This window comes from Papilio machaon, chromosome 17 (assembly GCF_912999745.1).
Source record: "Papilio machaon chromosome 17, ilPapMach1.1, whole genome shotgun sequence".
NCBI lineage: Eukaryota > Metazoa > Arthropoda > Insecta > Lepidoptera > Papilionidae > Papilio > Papilio machaon.
Window position 1 is genome coordinate 6,431,276 of NC_060002.1, and position 21,360 is coordinate 6,452,635.

Below are 21,360 nucleotides of genomic sequence, written 5' to 3' on the forward strand. Positions count from 1 at the left end.
ACCACTTACGTAATTTAAGACCTTTCGTACAAAAGGCATAGTTAATCTTCAAAACTCGGAGATTTTATCGCTACGACTTACGCAGTACATTATAGAGGTATAAAACGCGAGTCGTCGACATTTCTATTTGTCATCGGCAGTCAATTACCAATCTGTATTTCAAGATCGTGAAAAAGTCGCTACAAATTTCAAGTTGGCGAAGCAAATCTAAAGAATTGACATGTAGTCTCTACTGAGCGATTAGAAAATTCACGTAGGCGATTCAAGCAGCGCATATGTAACTTATTAAATTGATCAGAGCAACATTTTTTTTGTGATAATTGTTCAACTAACTTATTACTTAGATGAGAATGTGATACCTGGCGATTCTGGAGGACATCTCGGCGATATCAGGCATAGAATGGTCAGCTGCGCGGTCGCAGATCCCGGGCCACGAGTCCGAAGCGAACAATGCCGCGTACGTACTATCTGACGCTGCCAGGTAACGAGACACCGTACACGGACCTACACACGAGTCATTTTACTAATATTATAAATGCAAATGTATGGATGGATGGATGAATGAATATTTAACAGTAGGTATTTCCAGAAAAGCTGCTTGGATCTCGCTGAAATTTGACATAGATGTAGAACATAGACTGAAACACATAGGCTTGTAATTAAGTTTTTTTTAATCCCGCGCAAAAGGAGTCTCGGGCGACTTAACGAAAAGGGTGTTCAAGTACACATACATATTTGCAATTAAATTAAACTGTGGTCAAATGCAATCAGTAAAATTCTATTATTTACTATTTTATATTATTTTTTATATACTATTATTTATTGTGTATATGTTTGTTCATCACATGTATGTATATAAAATAGATATGAGACCTATAGGCACGATGTAGAAGCGCATGTTGGGTGCGTCGTGCGGTCTGCGTGCGGCGAGGTCTGCGTGCGCGCGCAGTGCCGCAGCCGCAGCCGCCTCGCCCCCGCACACGCATACGCGCACGCACGCACGACGAGAACTCCTGCAATACAACACATTTATATACATATAAAACTAAAGAACAGCTAAAAAAGAAAGCGTTGCATAAATAAGAGACATTAATTCTTTATTATTTTATTAAACTTTGATAAATCACATTATCTGTATATCGACGCTGGAAAGCGTAAACGCTGTAATCCCGAAAGTATAAACTTTACAGGAGAACCAAAAAATGATAACTCGTGAGCTGATACGTCTACAAGCATGCGGTATTTAGCAATGTTGTGTAGTTTGTGCTAACCTATAATAAAATCATTATCGTTTGATAATGGTCGAAATTATTAACGTGTGAAAAACATATTCGCGATTTCAAGGGTTACAGCGTTTATGCTTTCCAGCGTCGATATATAAAAGAAAGTCGTGTTAGTTACACTATTTATAGCTGAAGGTCGGTCGAACTGATTTAACTGAAAATTGATGGGGAGGTAGCTTAGAACTAGGAGACGGACATAGGAACTTTATCTTGTGTGCATTTTTTTTTTATACCGCGCGGACGGAGTCGCCGGTAAAAGCTAGTATAAGATAAAAGAGTGACAACTGACTGTTTGACCGCCCTGGCGTATATAGCTTGTAGCAGAGGTCGGGCGTCGGGCAGTTGTGGCGGGGCGAGCACGAGGGCGGGCACGGCCAGCGCCTGCAGCGCGAGTGCGGCGGCGGGCCCGCACACAGCCACACACTCGGGCACCGGGCCCTCCTCACCCAGCACACGCGCCAGCTGCTCCACCAGCGTGCGACGTGGCTGTATACAATGAGGGAATCTCTTACATCACTTACTAACTGCAGTACTCAATCATTCCTTATTCGATGTCTTTAGTGTGCGACAGTTAGGCCTTAATTTACAATGACACATACTTTTTTGGGTGAACCCCTAAGGTCACCCCTAAATTTAACTAATATAATGCGAATGTTTGGATGGATGGATGGATGGATGGATGGATGGATGGATGGATGGATGGATGTTTGAAAATATCTTTAGAATGGCTCATTGGATCTTGATGAAATTTGCATAGATGTAAATCATAGTCTGGAAGAACTCATAGATTACTTATTATATTTTTTTTTGATTCCGCGCGGTTGAAGTCGCAGACGACAGATACTTTTTTTTTATAAATATCGCTTTTTGCTGCAATTTAGCTTATATTTGTAGTATTACCACAAAAAGTATTCCCAAATTCTATTGTAATTTATGTAATTTTTATCGTAGCATAAGTTTAGTTTATAATATTAAAACATACCTCTGTAGCAGTAGGGCTCTGTGCGGGCAGGTCGTGAGCAGAAAGCGGTCTTTCGGCGGCGGAGAGCGAGTTCTTCTTGCGGGCGGCAGCTGCCGGGGTCAAGTTGCCACCACTCGTCGCACTACGGAACAGACGAGAACGCTTCTCCTCCTGCGTACACAACACACGCTATGAAGACAAGAAGAACTTAGCTGTTTCTAGCTTAGCTGAAAAGAAATTAAATAGAGAAAGTAAGAGAAGGAAGAGCCATATCAGTCTTTAACCTTGGTGTCATTTGGCGGGGAGCTGGATACAGATGCGCCGGAGACGGGCGGGTCCAGCGCAGCATCAGCATCACTGTTGCCTTCACTACCGCGTTCGTCACCAGCAGAGCTACGCATCGCCTCGGACTCTATCATCATACGGAAAAAATTCTACATTGGATAACAATAGATATATAACCACAACTAAACCATCACCTTGGAATTTCAAGCTTGATGTAGGAGCATAAATATTGCCATTTCCGTCAGATAATTGGACTATTTGTTCAATAATATATTTGAAATTATACTAATACCATAAATGAAAATGTTTAGATGTATATATGGATGGACTAGTTGTCGCCCGCGACTCCATCCGCGTGGAATTAAAAAAAAACTTAATACGTAGCTTATGTGTTCTTCCAGACTATGTTCTATACCTTTGCTAAATTTCATCGAGATGGGTGTTTAGATGGATGTATATTAGAAGGTATCTACGGATCGTCTCAACGGATCTTTATGAAATTTAGCACAGTTGTAGAACATAGCCTGGATGAACACATCAGCTACTATTAAGATTTTTTTCATAATTCTGCTCGGACGGAGTCGGCGGACGGGCGACAACTAGTTAAACATAAAAAAAGCTCTGTTGTAAGCATTTACTTGTAGTTTTAATTATTATTTTTTCATCAGTGCTCCATGGAGTAGATCATTGTTTACAATTTTACTATGTTATATATTTACAGACCACTAAGGTATACTGAAAATATCCTGAAAATAAGATGAAACAAAAAACAGATAGACCGGGTGTATGATTGATACTTTAAATAACAGATAGCATTCGAGTTTGTTGCAGATAAGGATAAAACATATCACGCCATATTGGAGAACTAAATAAAAATTGAAAAGCTAAATAAACATGCTTCAAAGCAAAAAAAAGCAAACTATACAACTAAATGAGGAAACAGACAAAAGCAAATTTCACACAATGATGCAAATTTGTAAATGTTTGAAAAAAAAAAACATAAAAGACAGTTTACATGAGGATTTTGCTAAATTATAAAACGAGACTCGATAAATAATTATTAAATTCTAGTGTAACTAATTACTGTAAGAATTTTTTAAACAGACAAATTATGAGTCAAGTTTTATTATAAACGTAAAATCTCATGCATTCAAGGCCTATAGTGTACCTGTGAGCGGCATCGTGGCCGGCAGTTTCTCGCGAGGTGTGGTCAGCTCGGCGGCCGACGCGAGACTGGCGTGCCGCGTCACTGCGCATGCGCCGCACATGTTACGTGCGAACGAGTCGGGAGAGTGGTGGGGGAATGTACAAGAGGGTATCACTAAATATAACCATTTTTGGAACATGATACTGAAGTTAATATTTAAAAGCTTTATTTAAAGGTTTTTTTAATGTAACAATATCGACGCCCCCATAGAATAATCCTGTAATAAGGTGCATTACATTACAAGGTGCATTGCAGTACCGGGTTCTTGCTTTTCCGTCGAATTAGGCATCTAAAGGTCCTATTACACGCTGTGAATTTTTTTTTATTTTTCTTAATGTTAATTACGGAGATAAAAGTCATTATTAAAACAGATTTTTTTTTATTGACAATTTTTCCTTCATAGCACAGAATACGCGCGGAATACATTAATGAAAATTAAATACAATGAAGCTATAAAAATTAGCTTTGTTTTGGTCTCCAAAAGATAAGCTATAAAAATTAGCTTTGTTTTGGTATCCAAAAGATAAGCTATAAAAATTAGCTTGGTTTTGGTATCCAAAAGATTCTTGTACAATAATTATCGATGAAGTTATTAAAGAAATACGGTTTTTTGCTTCTGAAAAATTTTATTTTTCCTGTTACGGGGTTATTCGGTGGGGGCGTCGATATGTTATTTTTTATATCAAATTGTAAGGAAATTATTGTTCCAATTTAGTGTAAACTGTATCAGGCTCAAAAGACCAAATAACCGCTCTCCCGTCTCACTCATTTAAACTATATTCTATACACACAGCGATACATAACGAAAACAAAACAAAATTAGTTATATACTAATGTTAAAACATAATTCCAAATCGACTTAATGCATAATGTTTTTGTTAAATGCAAATTATAATGAAAGCTTTGATACAATGCACTCTTTTCAGTGTATGCTCAGGCATTTTATAAGTTTATATATTTCAACATGTATTTTCTATATATGTGTCAAACTTTATCTTGTATGTGCACGTGTTAATTTGTTTACTAAACTTACCTTCATATGATTATATCGTCCCTTATAAAGTAAGCTAATTCAATAACTTCGAGAATTTATTAAGATGTTGAAAAAATTTAACAATACTAAGTTTCAAATTTGTGATTTAAAACAAAAAAATTTTTTTTGAAGAATTAATTTTTTTATATTATTCATTTTTTAAATGTACAACTAACTCAATAATTGTTGAGAAACTTCAGTTTTCAATTGTATTTGTTCATTTTCAACTCAAAAACTACTGAAACAATTTCAAAGATTTTTATACCCATAAAAAGCTCTATTATTTACGAGTGTCATAGACTATATATTTCATGGTTACTCATATCTCAAAGTGAATCCGGGACAGATTATTAAATACGAATCGTCATTTAAGTGTTTAATGCATTTGGTGTGTTACCGTTAGAATGCCTGTGGTGGTCCTGATTGGCCAAAGACCGGGAGCTGCTGAAGAAAGGCCGCAGCGAGGGCTTTGGGGTGGACCCGATGCTGATCGTGTCCATCTGATCAGGACCGGAGTCCTCACCCTCACCACACGATAGAGATTCCAACTCCTAAAAAGATGTACAGAGAGCGCATACGTTAACTTCTAATGGCATGAATAATAGGTACCAGTTTTTATAGTCTTTGAGGCAAAACATTTACTTATGAGTCGTATGGATAATATTTCTGGTAGTAAATCTACTCCCTTAGTAGACAATTAACGTCTGTGTGTGCTGTAGTTAAGGATATTGTCAATTCACCTGGAATAGTTCGTCGATGTCCCTCTGTGCATGATGTGTGTCCCGAGCCGCGCCGCGCTCACCCAGCTCCTCGGGCACGCGGAACCTACGCAGCAGCGCCGCAAACTTCTGCTTTAGGTTGCGTTGCTATACAAAAAACATACACCAAAACTACAATCATTGTATGAAAAATGCGAAATACCATTTGGCATAACCTTATTGACAAAGAAAACCCGCCTTTGTTAGGTCAATGTTAAAACCGAACCTAAACCTCAAAGTACTATTTACCTCCATGGTTGAATTAAAACTTTAAATCCCCGCACTTAATTATTAGTTAGTCACTAAAGGAAGACTGATTGTTAACTCCAAAGTGAACTGAAGAGTGCGAAATTAGCTCTCGTTAGCGCAATTAATCTAATCCCATAGAAAGCAATTAGAGATAAGCTACCGAACGCCTATCACAGTGCATGTTTAACATGACGTCACTGCGACAACCTTCATAGCATACCTGATGTTAACAGTCACAAAACAACCGAGATTATTATCATAGCTTAATATAGATAAGAAAGTTGACTCATTAAGATAGACATAAGAGGAAAGATTTGTATGTATTACATACGTACACTTATGTAACTGATTAAAAAAAAAAACATGTTATGACTGAGTTGAAACAATTATAATAAAATATACATAATATATTTGTGTAAATATAAAATTGTTAGGGTCATGCAGTATATGAAAGACGATGAAACGTTATATAAATATTAATTATTAAGAACTATTAAAGTACATACAAATACATACACACAAGAAACTAAAGTCGCATGCAATAATATTTAATAATAAATAATATAAATCTACAACAATATTTACCCCAAGAACTAATTCACTAACAACGAAAAAATAACAATAACCAACTCTACAACGATAACGATAAAGTACAATATTGTGTGGCGGGATATTATAATCCAGAGATCAGATACTCTAACCCAAAATCAACTCTAAATCCAACTGCACAAAGTACAATATTGTGAAGCAGGAACTGACAGTGTGCTTCCCTAAAGACAATAAACAAAACCAACTCTACGACCAATACTGTAAAGTTAAATTTTGTAATGCGCTCACCATGAGCTTTCCCACATAAAAGAAAAATAAACAAAAATCATCTCTAATACAAAGGGCACAAAGTACAATGTCGCATGACGGAAGCTCACCGTGAGCTTCCCGCGGCTGCCCTTGCGCTTAGCGGACGCGCTCTCCAGCTCGCTGTCGCTGTCTCTGTCGTGCAACTTGGAGTGCGCATAGCTGTGTCTCTTTCGCTCGCGCTCCGCGTATCTCAGGTCACGTGACCGTGAGAGCTGGTCAAGGCAACACTACTTGTAAGCTGAAGCTCAAGCAGACTATGTTACTATTTATTAGCATAGTCTATTATATAAAAAAAAATATATGTACTTAATTATTTTATCTATATATAGTGATCAGTTCATTCAATTGCTTTTTATAACTTTAAATGTAACTACTAGTGGGTTTTTGAGACCAAGTTTAATTGTTACGATGACGATATGTTTTATACAGAGATTATGGTCTCAGAAGCCAACTGTTAGTAAGAAATATATATAAAACTATAAGTGCTGTTAATAACGCTTTTTAAATATTGTTAATCATACAAAATCCGAAGAAAAAAAACATAAAAATAACCTCCAAAACGCTGTATTTAAAAAGCTGAGTGAACATTATTTGGTGCTATTGTTAAAATGTAATCTAAATTTTGTTTTTATATACCAAATAAAGGTTTCTTTTTTTTCTAAATGCCTTATTAAATATGAACGTATTCTTGCGTATATATTTAATTAACACAGTTTGATAACTCGAAACCAACATCGACGAAGCCTTATTAAAACTTTGTCATAACTAGCAGTCTCGTGTCAATGCTTTTATAATTAATATATACATACTATGTTGAAAGTTTGTAGCAATATTGTCTAGGTCAGGGATCCCCAAACTATTTTGGACAAGTGAACCCCTTTTCCTAAATGAACCGTTACCATAGACCCCCAAGACCAAATTACCTACTTTTAAGATCAGTTATTATTATTATTAATTCTGACTTAGGTCAATAGAAGAAGACATAGTGAGAATTAGCAATGCTTTAAGTTCGATATCCCCCTTTGAGAATCCCTGGTCTAAGTAATGAATTATTGGCTGCTATATGTAAAAAAACCTCTATGTTTAACTATCAAATTGATTAAAATTAGATATAAAATGACTAGAGCTATACTATGTATATATGTTTGATAGCTCGTTATATATAAGATGTGTTCTTATATTTGCATATATGTAAACATACCTTGGTATATGACATATCAGCCTTGTTGAATTCAATCTGTCGATGCGGGCGCCGCCTGGCGGGTGCGCCGTACGTCATCTCGTCCGCCTCCTCGACCGAACTGAATTCTCCCTCCTCCTCTTCATCAGAATAACCCCTCTCTGTAATCATGTGAAGTGGCACAGATGTAGAACATAGTCTGGAAGAAGACATAGTACTCTTTCAGAGTGCCGGCGGGCGCGGGTGCTAGCGCGGGCGCGTGTAAATCAAAATGTATGCAGACGCCATTTGCGTTCACAGTGCTCCCGCGAGCTGCGCCTCTTCATGAGGCGGGCGCGGGCGCGCATGGCGCGGGAGTTTCTAATGGCTCAGTCCGCCCGTATCGTTCACAGTGATATAGCGTCTGTTAGGCGACTACGCGTGTGGTTCTAAACCATTTTGATTCACCCGCCGAAGCGTCGTCAATCGTCATGGATATCAATACTGAAGAATTTATATCTGCAGTACAACATCGCACTGCTATTTGGCAAAGCAAACATCTGCAACATTTAATAGTAATAAATCAGCGTATAATACATAACATTCTCCAAAATTTTCTCTTACTTTATTTAAATCGTGTGTGCCAAACTTCATATATTGAAATTTCCATTTCAAGTATGAATTTTCCATTAATAAAAACAAATCTTCATCCATGTCTTCTAAATACGTAGCAAAGTTTGAGAACGACCTATCACATGTGCAATGACACTCGTAGCTCGATCGCCACTGTGAATACGCAGACGCCAAGACCCGAGCGCCCGCGCCCGCCGCCGCACCCGCTAGTGCAGTCTGAATAGTACCATAGGCTACTTATTACGTTTTTTTTTTTAATTCCGCGCGGACGGAGTCGCGGGCGACAGCCAGTTGTGTATAAATGAAGTAATTTTACAAATAATACTAAAATTATAAATGTCAATGTTTAGATTGATGGATAGATGTTTGTTTCAAGGTATCTCCAAATCCGCTAAACGGATCTCATTGAAATTTGGCACAGATATACCACATAGTCTGAAATAACGGAGTCGCGTGTTGACAACTTGTATAAAAAATAAATTATTTTACAAAATTTCCTTTTTCAGAAGAATATTTCTTTTCAATTTTTTTTTTGATTTTATAGTCAGTAGTACGGGAGTAAGTAAATACATAAGTAAGGAGTCCTTAAGTCGTACGTGCTTCGATACACAAGGATGGGTATTAAAAGTTTTATCCGTCACATTTTGCATCCGTCGCTTTTAAAATTAGAGCGTAAAACGTGCGTACATCCTTTAGAAAACAGATATGCATTTTAATGAGACGCAGTTAAAACTGCGCAAAAAATATCCGCAAAGTTAATAATTATTATTTTTGCTTTATGTAAATTTATAACATAACATGTAAACTCGTTTCTTATCTTAAAAATATATGTAACCTCGATAGGTATTAGAGTTGAAATTGCAAAAAAATATAGTACATTGTAAACGAAGTTATTGCAACTATGGTACGACAAAGGTAGACAGTATGTTTTTCTAAACAAAGAACATCGGTATCAAAAGTACTAGGCCATCATAAGGTAAGAGGAGGCTAAGATGAAGACTAACCGGTGATAAGCAGCGTGTTGTTGTTCTTAGTGTCATGGTCGACAGGAGTTGAGGCAAGACCAGTGATGGTGAGCCGAGCCACCGGCTGCCCCGCCGCAGCGCCCACCTTACCGCCCACGCCCGTCAGTTCCAACTCCATGTCCATTGACCTCTGTAGCACCTGGGGGATATATAGCGTTATAGCAAAACACGCAATGGAAAGATGATCACAGCTATCCAACTAGAAATGTTTAGTGAGAATGTAAAAAATCTAAATTACACTTCTATCATGTTAAATATTTGGTCATTTACTCCGATCTATGGCTTAGCGACAAAATGTGCAATAACGTACACCAAAAATCTCATACTAATTTCGACATAATTGACGATGACGATACGAAGGCGATTCTCACAAATATTCGTGCTAGGTCCTTTGATCGATTTGTTAGTTCAACTATGTCTTATTTTCTTCTTATGGAATCGTATCGAAACTCTTTCGGCTATAATTTAAAAAAGACGAGTTGTAACAGAACAGAAAATTGTCGTTTTTTGTTAACTTTAATTGGAGTAGATCTGTTGAGCGATGAGTGTTGATAGAATCACACGACATCAAAGTGATGGTAATTGCTCCTCGTTACGAGGTACGGTTGTAATAGTACCAGTGTTGGATTTGCTTCAATTAATCCTATCACGCAATACGACTAAATGGTTAACATGTAGATATGTGACTGAACTGTATAACACTTGTAGGTAATATGTTTTTGTTCGTGTATTTCTAAAGTGTAAGTGTAAACCCACGGTTAACTTTTAATGGTGTTATAGCTTACCTGATCCATCCTAATGACGCCTTCAGCTAAAGTCTTGTAGCCTAGTATTGTGCGGTTTTTGTATTTTTTGCGTCTCTGCAGCATTATTTGCAGTCTGAAAATGATAATGGTACTAATTTTACCGATTGATATTATAATTACTTTATCTTACTAATATTATAATTGCGACAGTTTGGATGGCTGAATGGATGGATGTTTGTTAGAAGATATTAACAGAAAGGCTGCATGAATCTGGGTGAAATAAATATTGGTAGATACATATGTAGAACTCTGTCTACTTAACAATCTTTTTTTAAATTTCGTTAAGACATTATTATTATACATATATTTCGAGGGCAAAACTATAGTTGGTATATAAAAGAACACATATTAGTAACATATTTGTATACGGGGTGTTACTTTTATGTACCGTAGCTGTGGCGGACGTCCTCGTAATAAATAGTGTAATAGCGGGCAGCTAACGATCAGCTTGCATTACTGTACCAAAGCGCTCTCATCTATTTGTAGAGATTAACTGCTGGTTTATGAGCGTGTCCGTCGGTATAGTCTACCGTGTCGCTGTTGCCCGTGAAATGACCATGACTCGTATATTTATGATTCTAAAAGGTTCCTTGGAAACAAACTCAGCATTTGAGACAAACTGATCATTAAACTGTACTTTGATTTAATTAGATTTATTTGATAAAACTTTCAAAGCGTACCACTGACGTCTGACTGTATCCAGCATATCGGAGAAAAATACAATACAAACACTTCACTATATAAAAAATCAGTGAAGCAGTAGGTATGTAGATACGAGACTAGAACATAGATCATAGACAGGAAGATAGGAACAGTTACAGTTTACTTGAATTAAGATTTGAAGCTACAGTAGTATGTTTTTACACCTCTTTGTTTCTAGTTTATGGTGGTTATTGTCTGTGTTTGCTTGTGTGTACTCTATGGTATTGCCTACCTGTTGCCATCGCGCTTGACGAAGTGCGGGTATTGCAGGGAGAAGCAGAGGTCAAGCTCGACGTCGAGCGGCGGTACAGCGATGTCGTTGGAGCGCAGCGTACGCTTGCTGCTGTGCATGCGTGCCGCAAGCGTCACCGCGCCAGCGCCTGCGCCGCTTGCCGCGCCCCCGCCCGCCTCGCCTAGCGCGCCGCACACTCGCAGCCGCGTCACACGTAACGTGCATAGCCTGCAACACAAGTACATTACCATCCAATCTTTTTTGTCACAGATCTGCACGTTGCTTTATAGTTCTCAACATAAGAGGGTTGATTGTATTAACCTTATGTCATGAGAACCCTAAGCTGTATATCGAAGTATGCACAAATAAATGAGAATCTTTATATGTATGTATTTCACGTAAACTATTAAAAAAAGTACGCAGGCACAGTGATACGACAGATTTGGCGAAGAAGTGGAAAACCCTAAATTATATTAATATTGATACATTTTCCCCCGATAAAATATTATCAGATATAACAAATTATTAAAAAGGGCACAGATGTAACAATTTAACAAATTGTAACGTATTTAATAACAAGTTGTTTTTGTAGTATAAGGCCTATGAAAATATTTCAGAATATTTAATATCCAATCTACATGACTAAATTAAAATCCTTCTCACGTCTACACGCGGCTACATGTTATTGATGGGTTAACATCACTCACTTTATTCGGCACTGGATTAAAATTGTCAAGGGAATTCGTACGCTGAATAAAATTCATAAACGATTATAAATTTTTGGTCATTATATTCTATATATTTATTTATATTATGGTCATTATATTCTGTCATAATATTCGTAGTCATCAACTATAGGCACAGTTTACAATATTCACTGTAAAAAACTAATAACTTTTAACTGACAAAATCAAATTTTTCAAGGAATCCGTTGGCGTACAAACATGTCGCTATCAATAATAAGACTGTCTTGACATATCAATATGATAGTGGACATGGCTCGTTGCGCTGGAAAATTGGCTATTTCATATCCGATATTGGATAGCTTTAACATATTAATGAGTATAGTACACCTTTATGAACATTAATTAAATTGGTTTACAAACCAACAAACATCTATGATTAATATCTATAGGTACCAAAAAATTATTATGGTAAATTATGTTGTTGAAATCAAAACTACAATCTTTGAATCTAATTACAAACTATGTTTTTATACAAGAGTTTGTATTTTGAAAATCAACGGTAAAAATGCGACGTATTGCAAGATTTTCGTATTTCCAATTTTGTAAATAATTCCAGCCCATTTGTTCTTTTTTTTTGTTGAAACAATTAAAGAGGATACGTTTTATTGCTATTTTAATTCGTCCGACAATTGAAATCGCCTACGACTCTGGCTTATAAAGATTAATGATTCTTGTTCTACAAATGTAAAATACTTCGGGTCTTTTTAATTAAATGAAAAAAAGAGGAATACTGTGACATAAAGTTGGCGCGAAAAACAACAGCCGTAATACTTGTATTGTTATCTTTTTTATATATGTTATTTTTGAATTATTTTATCCCTCTCATTATTTATTATACAAGTGTTTAACCACAGATAACGGATTTAAAATTAAATTTATATCTTAAAAATAAGGATCATTGTTTAAATTAAACCGTAACGTATTTAAAACAACTCCTAATAGAAAACCAAAGACTAGAATTGTTTACGACTAATAAAATCCAGTCTTTAAGTTGAGATAAATTTTAATAATCATCCTGACTGTCTTTCGGAGTGAAGAGAATTATAGGTAACGAATGTATCGGTTAGCGAGAGTAATTTTTCGCCGACATGGTGGTGATCTGATGATGGAGCTAGAAGGTGGCCATAGGGAGTTCACAATGAAACGACGCAGCTTCATCAAGTTTTAATAGTTTGTCTTTTTGTACATTTCTTTTAATTTACAAAAAAATAATAGTTTTTTAATCTTTTGATTGTTTTTATGAAGTAATTTCATAGTATTGAATAGCTTTAAAGACTCCATTTAAACTTTTCAGGAAATTTTGTCATAAGTAAAGCCTCAGTCTGAATTTTATGACCTGAATCGTATCCTATAGGGAGGCTCCTCTCCCGAAGGCTTCTGTTAGCGGGAAGAGGCTCAAGGGGGATTTAATAAAACAAGTTTCAGCGGAAAAAACCCGGCAACTTGCTCGTCTGTCGCGAATAATGAATGCTCGCAGGGAAGCCTTCGGAATAGTAAAGCTTCGAGTTAGGGTGACTACAAAACATATTCGTCGCGGATAAATATTTTTATGAGGAATTATGTGACTTTTTTAAGTGCTCTAGGAAAATTTGTTAATATCATAACAATAGCCTGTATTCTTATAGAATTCAAGGAACAAATTAATAATGAAGCTGAGTTAATGTAAAGTTGATTAATTTTATTTACTTATGTTTAAGAAACTTTCATTTGGTCACAATGTTTTATCTTGAGGACTATTTTTTAAAACCTCATAACAGATGGTCACCTTAGCCATTACTTACGAATTTCACCAAGACTCGCTGCAAAAAATGTGAAAGTTTTCCGTTCAGAATTTCGTTAGGAGCTTAACGAAAAGTAGCGAAAATATTTTTTTCGATACAAATTTTATAACATGCTGACACACTAAGTACCTTTAGAAGTGTAGATCCCTCCTTAAACAAGTCAACTTAGATCTTTAAAACTAATATTCTATCCTTGCGTCGCAAGTATCTCGGTACTCGCGCTCCGTATACAAAACGTTGAATCGTAGTCGCGAGTCGTCAACTTGATTAATACACTAATAGATTTTCTTAAAAATCACAGCGACTTTTTCGCGATGACAAACAGTTTGCGAGCGACTAGCTTTAGAGACGAAAGAACAGAATGTCGGCGACGCGTGCTTGTGTACGAAGCGCTAGGACAGTATTGCGTAAGGCGCTTAGAGACTGAAATCGCTGCGTTAGGAAGATTTATGTTGCTTTATAAACGAATTACTTATCTCTTTATTATAATTTTGTATTCTGAAAATCCATAAACACAAAAGCGATTAAGTAATAAGTTTTCAAAAGTTTAAAATTATGACCGATTGTGTGGTAATCACTAAATTATTATTATTATTACTATATTAGCTTATAATAAATTTTAAATAAAAAAATAAAACTTTGAATAAAACATCATCATCATCTGCTCATTAATAAAACATCTTGTACAAAAAAAATATCAAAATAAATCCGTGAATTCTAAGCACTACCATTTACTTATACCAGAATACATCTCTGGGGATTCTTGTGGAACCTTATTCGTAGAACTTGAGCCGACTTTAAATATATTCTGCAAGAAATCGAATTGAAGAAATATTATTCCCTCGGGAATCTCGTCTAAAGAGGAAAAGTTTTAATATTATTAGTATATACTTTCTAAGAATTTACGAATAAATTGAATTACGAATTATTCACTTAGTGAATTTTCATTAAAAATTATTTAAGAGTTAATATGTCTGTTTACAGCTTGAGTAATTAATTTAAAATAAAAATAAACTTTATTAATTTATACCGTTGTGGAAGAATGTTGCAAATTAAATTCCGAAACTCGTTAAATGTCCTCGAAACAGAAAACTAGGACAAGGGCCGGGAAAACCTTCAGTTAAACGTTCTAAATCTAAATGATAGCGGCACATAAAATTATGTAAGGCATATTTTATTAAGATGCGACATTTGAACAATTCTTATTAAAAAAAAACAATCGTTTCATTTAAAAAAAATATTTAAAATACATTTTTTTATTACTTCAAAAACATATTTTTTTTATTACGTGAGAAATTTTATTCGTTATGCAAACTCTTTTAATTGGAGGACGACAGACCTTTTTCGAATTCGGAACGATACGTCAGACGTCTCGAACGTTAACAGACAAAATGACAACCTGTCACTTGTAATTTAATTTTTTGAAGGAAGGTTAATAAGAGAGGTAAAAATATCAACTGGTTTTTATAAACTAAAATGATAAAAATATTCGGTGGAAGTACTATGAATATGTTAGCAGATTTATTTAAACCTACATTATACAGGTATGTTTTTATTTTCTACATTTAAGACTATCTCTGTAAGGTATGTAACATAAAATAAGCTAATGCCCGAGCTTTATCTTTTTAAACCAACATCAATTTAACTACCACCAAAATACCGGCCAACAGGCCTGTTATCTAATTATAAATGTGAAAATTTGGACGCCTGAATGGATGTTTGTTATCACGTAAATGCAGAACCTCTGAACGGATCAGGACGACATGTTGAATAGGGATTAATTACAGCCTGGAATAGCGCTTAGGCTAATTAATATTTTTATTAATTCTGCGCCGACGAAATTGCTGACAAAAGCTTCTTCTACTAATATTATAAATGGGAATGTTCACATGGTTGGATTTACATGGGTAGATGTTTCTTAGAAGGTATCTTCAGTATAACTGCATAGATCTCGATATTCTGTGCAGACAAAGTCGCGGAAAAAAACTAGTATATCATAGTTTTTTTATTATTAAGAGAGATTTCATATAAGTATAGAAATTCCGTACATCCAATTTCATTATCTGTTAATAACGAACAAAATCTCGTTTGCCTCAAGTTTCATAATAAAACTTCGAAACGAATTCAAACTTAAACTCGAACAATTTTCAACAGCGCTCGAAACCATTCCCTTATTTTCAAGTCCCTTTCTGTCGCTAATGGCTACGGAGCGGTCGATCGGAGCAAAATTTTCGGACAAAATGTACTTCAAGAAAAATACATTAGCTTAAGGTACAAAAGTGATGCAAAGCCATGCATTCCAAAGACTGGAAAGAAGATACCTCCTATACCTATTCATGGTGGTAAAGCTTATAAAGTGGGAGAAAAGAGACCATACTCTCCGTTCCATTTTCCAGGACAGGTAAAAGATTTTATCCTATCACTACCTAGTAATTTAAACACAGACGTAAATCTAATATATAAAATTCTCGTGTCACAGTTTTCATCACCGTACTCCTCCGAAACGACTTGACCGATTCTCATCAAATTTTGTGAGCATATTCAGTAGGTCTGAGAATCGGCCAACATCTATTTTTCATTTTTTTTTTAACTGCGCGCGGACGAAGTCGCGGGCGACAGCTAGTTATGTATGTATAATTTTCGTCATTTAAACTCTTATAAGAAATATATAAGCTGCATATTTCTTATCAGGAATTCTAACAGGAATATACTGTATGTAAAATTACTTTTAATTTTACTTATATTATAAATGCGTATCTTTAGATGGATGGATGGATGGATGTTTGTAGGTATCTCCAGAACGGCTGCATGGATCTCGATGAAATTTGGTATAGATGTAGAACACAGTCTGGAAGAACACATAGACTACTGATAAAGTTTTTTTTTAATTCCGTGCGTAAGAGTTGCGGGCGACAGCCTTACAACTGATTTGTTCATCATAAATAAAGTTAGCTAAATAACTTTTCTATTATGCGCTTAACAATCTCATAGTTAAACAATGTTGTTTATTCAGAAGATAAAAAATATAAATTTCCATAGCCGCGGGTTTGAATATCGTTCGCAAACCATGCGCAATTTCCACTTTAAGCTGTACAAATATTTTGCACAGATAAAAATTCTAAATGTGGAAATGTTTAAAACAGAAAAGCTTGCACTTTTTGGTTTTCTATGGTCGTTGGTAGCCTTTTAAAACTTCAACAAGTATCGTTTTATGTTAAACTAGCTTTTACCCGCGACTCCGTCCGCGCGGAATAAAAAATAGAAAACGGGGTAAAAATTATCCTATGTCCGTTTCCTGGTTCTAAGCTACCTGCCCACCAATTTTCTGTAAAATCGATTCAGCCGTTCTTGAGTTATAAATAGTGTAACTAACACGACTTTCTTTTATATATATAGATATATAGATAAAGTTTTAATGAGGGAAACATTTTTTAAACCGCTGTTCAAATTTAAAAACTTTATTTTTATTAAGATAATAACCACTAGAGGAATAAATATAAAAAGTGGTGCCAAGTTTTCTTAAATATGAAGAAAAAACATAACTTACTTTCTTTAGGTTAAAATGGAAAGTAGGTAGGTACCAGGATACCAGAACTTTAGATCACCCGATGCTTAATCTCAATTCGAAAGGAACATAGAAGAAAAAAAATAGTGAAAACATAATACAGTATTATTATTGTAATGAAATAGAAGCCACTGCGCACTGCATTGGTTTCTGTGGCTCAATTCGCAATCGGTGTCGTCTAGTCTGAGCCTGGATAAGTCACTGGTCGTTATACTATTAGTGTCCGATTTAAAAAATCCATTAGTGAATTTATAAAACCCTAGTACACAATAACGTATTACTTCGTTAACTTTATACTTCGCACACTACATTCCACTCAAGTTTGGGAATATGTGGACACTAAGACAATGTTAAAGTTATTATTAAAAATCTATGTACGCGTTAGAATAATAAAATATACACAAGATACAAATAAATTATCGTTATCCCTCTCTTATTTTTCTTTCCCGAAATGTCGACATTTTCTAACAAAAACGTCAATCCGTAGAGACATGTTTGTAAAGTCGTTGTAAGCCGCGACGTGGGGGGATCGAAGATCTCGTGAGATCCACGACACGAGTTATTGGACAGCTCTGATCCGTTTAGAAATATCCCACGAGCTTTAATACGATTGTATAAATGTAATGAAAAATATTTCTCACAATAATTCATTTTGAAACTAATATGAGCGGTGATACATTAAAAAATGTGATATTAACCAGCGATAACTGAATAAATTGTAAAATCTATTTTATATTTTTACGTGTAAAAGACCGTAAAATCTCGCATGTTTATTGTATTCCTGTGATTTCAATGATGTAACACTTGCATTAAAATAAACATATGACACTAGTTTTATACAAATATTTCGTCAGTGGCAACTCATCATATGTATGTGGTGTTGTAGTCAAAGGCGGAGTGGGTGGTGGCGCGGATGGACGACATCCTCAACTGGGGCCGTAGCCGCTCCATGTGGCCGCTCACCTTCGGCCTCGCTTGCTGCGCGCTCGAGATGATGCACTATGCAGCACCCAGGTAAATAAAAAAACGCCTATTCAATACATTCTTTGATAGTAAATAACGCTAGGATTGCCAGCTTTCAATAAAAATAGACCCGAACACTGTTTGCAATAAAAACGTACTCCGTAGCTCATATGCACCATGCAAGTCTAAATTCGGGTCAAATTTGAAAAGGTTACCGAGAAAAAGGATTCCTAAAAGTAACCCTAGATAATTGTATGGGTCAGTTACCTTTTATTGTTAACGCTATAGCGCTAACCTTTTTGTCACAAATACGAACGTTTACCTGCAAAGATACAAAACCAAAATAAAATCTCATTGCCCCGTTATTTCTAGATATTTTTATTGTAACTAACACGTGTCGGGAAACCACAAGACACGTTCCGATGGGTTTTTATAACGCTGACCGCATATTCGATAGGAATCAGTCAGTTGATGTATATTTTTTCCAAATTAGTGCCTAAGTGAAAATAGGTCAAACAACTGCGTTCTATAGTAAATATTCTAGCTATTTAGGTGATTAGAACAGTCATTACGAAGTAGGAATCTCATTTGCTACAAGTACTACGAAGCTATAATTCGAAGGATCCGTAGCACCTATAATTCACAGAATTCGTAGCTCATAAGGGTCTCTATCCAGGTACGACATGGACCGTTTCGGTATGGTGTTCCGGGGCACGCCACGGCAGACGGACGTCATCATCGTGGCGGGCACAGTCACCAACAAGATGGCGCCCGTGTTCCGCAAGACGTACGACATGATGCCGGACCCCAAGTGGGTCGTGTCTATGGGCAGCTGCGCCAACGGTGGCGGTTACTACCACTACACGTACTCGACAGTGCGAGGGGCCGACCGCATTGTACCGGTTTGTAAGACTATAGATAAAGGACAGTGCTTCCCGATGGGGGTGTACGTTGGTGTGACATAAAGTTGAGAGTTTCACAAGTTGGAGAAGAAATATAACAGCAGATTATGATTTTTATTAAACTGAAACATGTTGAATTGTATCCAGGTGGACATCTACGTGCCGGGCTGCCCGCCCTCAGCAGAGGCCCTGCTATACGCCATGCTGCAGCTACAGAAAAAGGTCAAGAGGATGCGCGTCGTGCAGGCCTGGTATCGACATTAGACTCCTAACAATTCACTTAATTTATTCAATTACATAATTTATATTATTTGCCATAAATTTTATTTAATGAACCATCGGTTTCTACTGTCGAAACTCAATAAATAAGTACTAGGAATTCTATTTATTCAAATTGAATGGAAGCTTTAGGCTCATAAATACGATCTCGCGAAGTCCGGGACACGAACGCATTACGCCCCGGCACGGGTACGCTCCCGGGGAATGTCCCACTTACCCCACACTTAGACAGAAGCTTTGTCTAAATAAGTAGGACGTTATAAATTAAGCGTTGTTTTATAGTGAATGTAGCACTTTATAAAATTGTAATTAAATTGTGTTTCAACGCCATGTGTAGTTAAAATTAATCTTGTCTGTGAAATACGAATATTATGTAACAGGAAAAAGTTTCGCTATTGAAATATATTGATTTACGAGCAAAATAAAACGCAAACGCGTACATAAAATACGAGTAAGAAGTAAAAGCGCCCGCAGTGGGTTCGTAGAGCGCTTACAATTTTTTAAAAATCGTTTCACCGTAACACGAACAATGCGACTACGGCGTAATCCCGGGGGACGAACCCGTAAAGTATAAGCCCTGCTTTCAATTGTGCCTCCGTTAGTATCATCGACGTTATACTTTTAATACAAGTATATCGCTAAAACTGAATGAATAGACTTTATTTTTAATAGCAATGCCTCCTTTACACAATCTTAGTAACAAAATGTGAGTGGACTGAAATTGCCGCTTCGCCAAAGATAGAGTATTCTAAACTAACTGTTACCTTACCTTCGGTAATCGGAGAGGCGATTGAACAAGAAGAAAAGGTGTTTGTTTGTTACCAAAAAGCTAGATGAAATTTGCAATACATTGACTAGGTTCTAGTTGCATGATGCCGAAATCACGGTTCAAAACTAGTATTTATAAAAATAACGAACACGGAAACATGTTAGGTGGAAGTAGTTTTGTGAAGTATACTCCCTTATTAACTCACGTGGGGTGTTAAAGCCCTTTTATCATCGATCGACAGGGCGTTAGCGAATTCCTTGCGGCGGCCATGCATTACTTTGTACATTAAACGCTTACACCACGCCGCCGGGCTCGAGTATGTGTTGATTAATTTCACATTGTTTACACGGTTATATTTTATTTAATGTGTAATAAATTTCAAGCGCGCGTTTAATTAATCATATATATGAATATTCTACAACATATTGAGAGAGGCGTGAGTGAACTGCAGCGTTACGATTACAAATTGCGAGACATGTTAAACGCACACGTTTCTTGCACTTGTATTGTTATTGTTGTTATTTAACAGCGGTGTGATAACTGTACGTACTGTTGGTAATTACAATTACACAATCGTGTAATTCCCATCATCTTTTGTTACCATTTTGCCTTTAAGCTGAGAGTACTCGTACCTAATTCATACTATGTCACCCGTGGATAATATAACTTCACAATAGTGTAAGAATTCTTCAAATCGGGTCAGTAGTTTCGTAGCCTATTCAATGCAAACAAACTTAAAACATAACACAAACAAGAACAACACAACTATATCTTACTAATATTATAAATGTGAATGTTTGAATGGATGGATGGATTTTTGTTTTGAATGTATCTCCGGGACAGCTCAACGGATCTTGATGAAATTTGGCACAGATGTAGAACATAGATAGCCGTTTTCCAATAATTTTACGTTAAAAGAACTATTTTTAAAGACCTTCATTATTATAAGTTTCAATGTCGAATAATTTTAATTGTTTTCTCTTTCATTGGAGTTGATCCAAAATATTTCTGGCAGGCAGGAACGACATTAAAGTTACTCTAAAAAAAAGTAAATTAATTTTTACTTTACTGTCGTCAAGAGACAAAAGTATAGTTAGCTTTACTTTTGATATTAATTTAAAATACAAAAATTATGTTCCAGGGAATATTTGTTCTTATTTTCGC

The 21,360-nt window shown here is 36.1% G+C and overlaps 2 protein-coding genes across 2 annotated transcripts in view; one reads left to right on the plus strand and one right to left on the minus strand.

Moving 5' to 3' along the window:
• Positions 1–21,360, minus strand: part of LOC106716122 (phosphofurin acidic cluster sorting protein 1) — a 76,184-nt gene that overhangs the window by 2,194 nt on the left and 52,630 nt on the right. The window contains exons 2-14 of the mRNA XM_045682023.1: positions 11,192–11,419; positions 10,237–10,330; positions 9,431–9,590; positions 7,836–7,975; positions 6,703–6,846; positions 5,510–5,635; positions 5,167–5,320; positions 3,698–3,778; positions 2,529–2,656; positions 2,266–2,415; positions 1,573–1,769; positions 874–1,013; positions 360–504 (exon numbers count right to left, since the gene is read on the minus strand). Of these exons, the coding sequence (XP_045537979.1) occupies positions 360–504; positions 874–1,013; positions 1,573–1,769; positions 2,266–2,415; positions 2,529–2,656; positions 3,698–3,778; positions 5,167–5,320; positions 5,510–5,635; positions 6,703–6,846; positions 7,836–7,975; positions 9,431–9,590; positions 10,237–10,330; positions 11,192–11,419 (1,887 nt within the window). The remainder of the gene's footprint in view (positions 1–359; positions 505–873; positions 1,014–1,572; positions 1,770–2,265; positions 2,416–2,528; positions 2,657–3,697; positions 3,779–5,166; positions 5,321–5,509; positions 5,636–6,702; positions 6,847–7,835; positions 7,976–9,430; positions 9,591–10,236; positions 10,331–11,191; positions 11,420–21,360) is intronic.
• LOC106716170 (NADH-quinone oxidoreductase subunit B 2) lies at positions 15,152–19,412 on the plus strand. The gene is made up of 5 exons (XM_014509631.2): positions 15,152–15,262; positions 15,873–16,119; positions 18,170–18,297; positions 18,923–19,148; positions 19,296–19,412. The coding sequence occupies exons 1-5, from the start codon at positions 15,195–15,197 to the stop codon at positions 19,410–19,412; spliced, it is 786 nt and encodes a 261-aa protein (XP_014365117.2). The 5' UTR covers positions 15,152–15,194.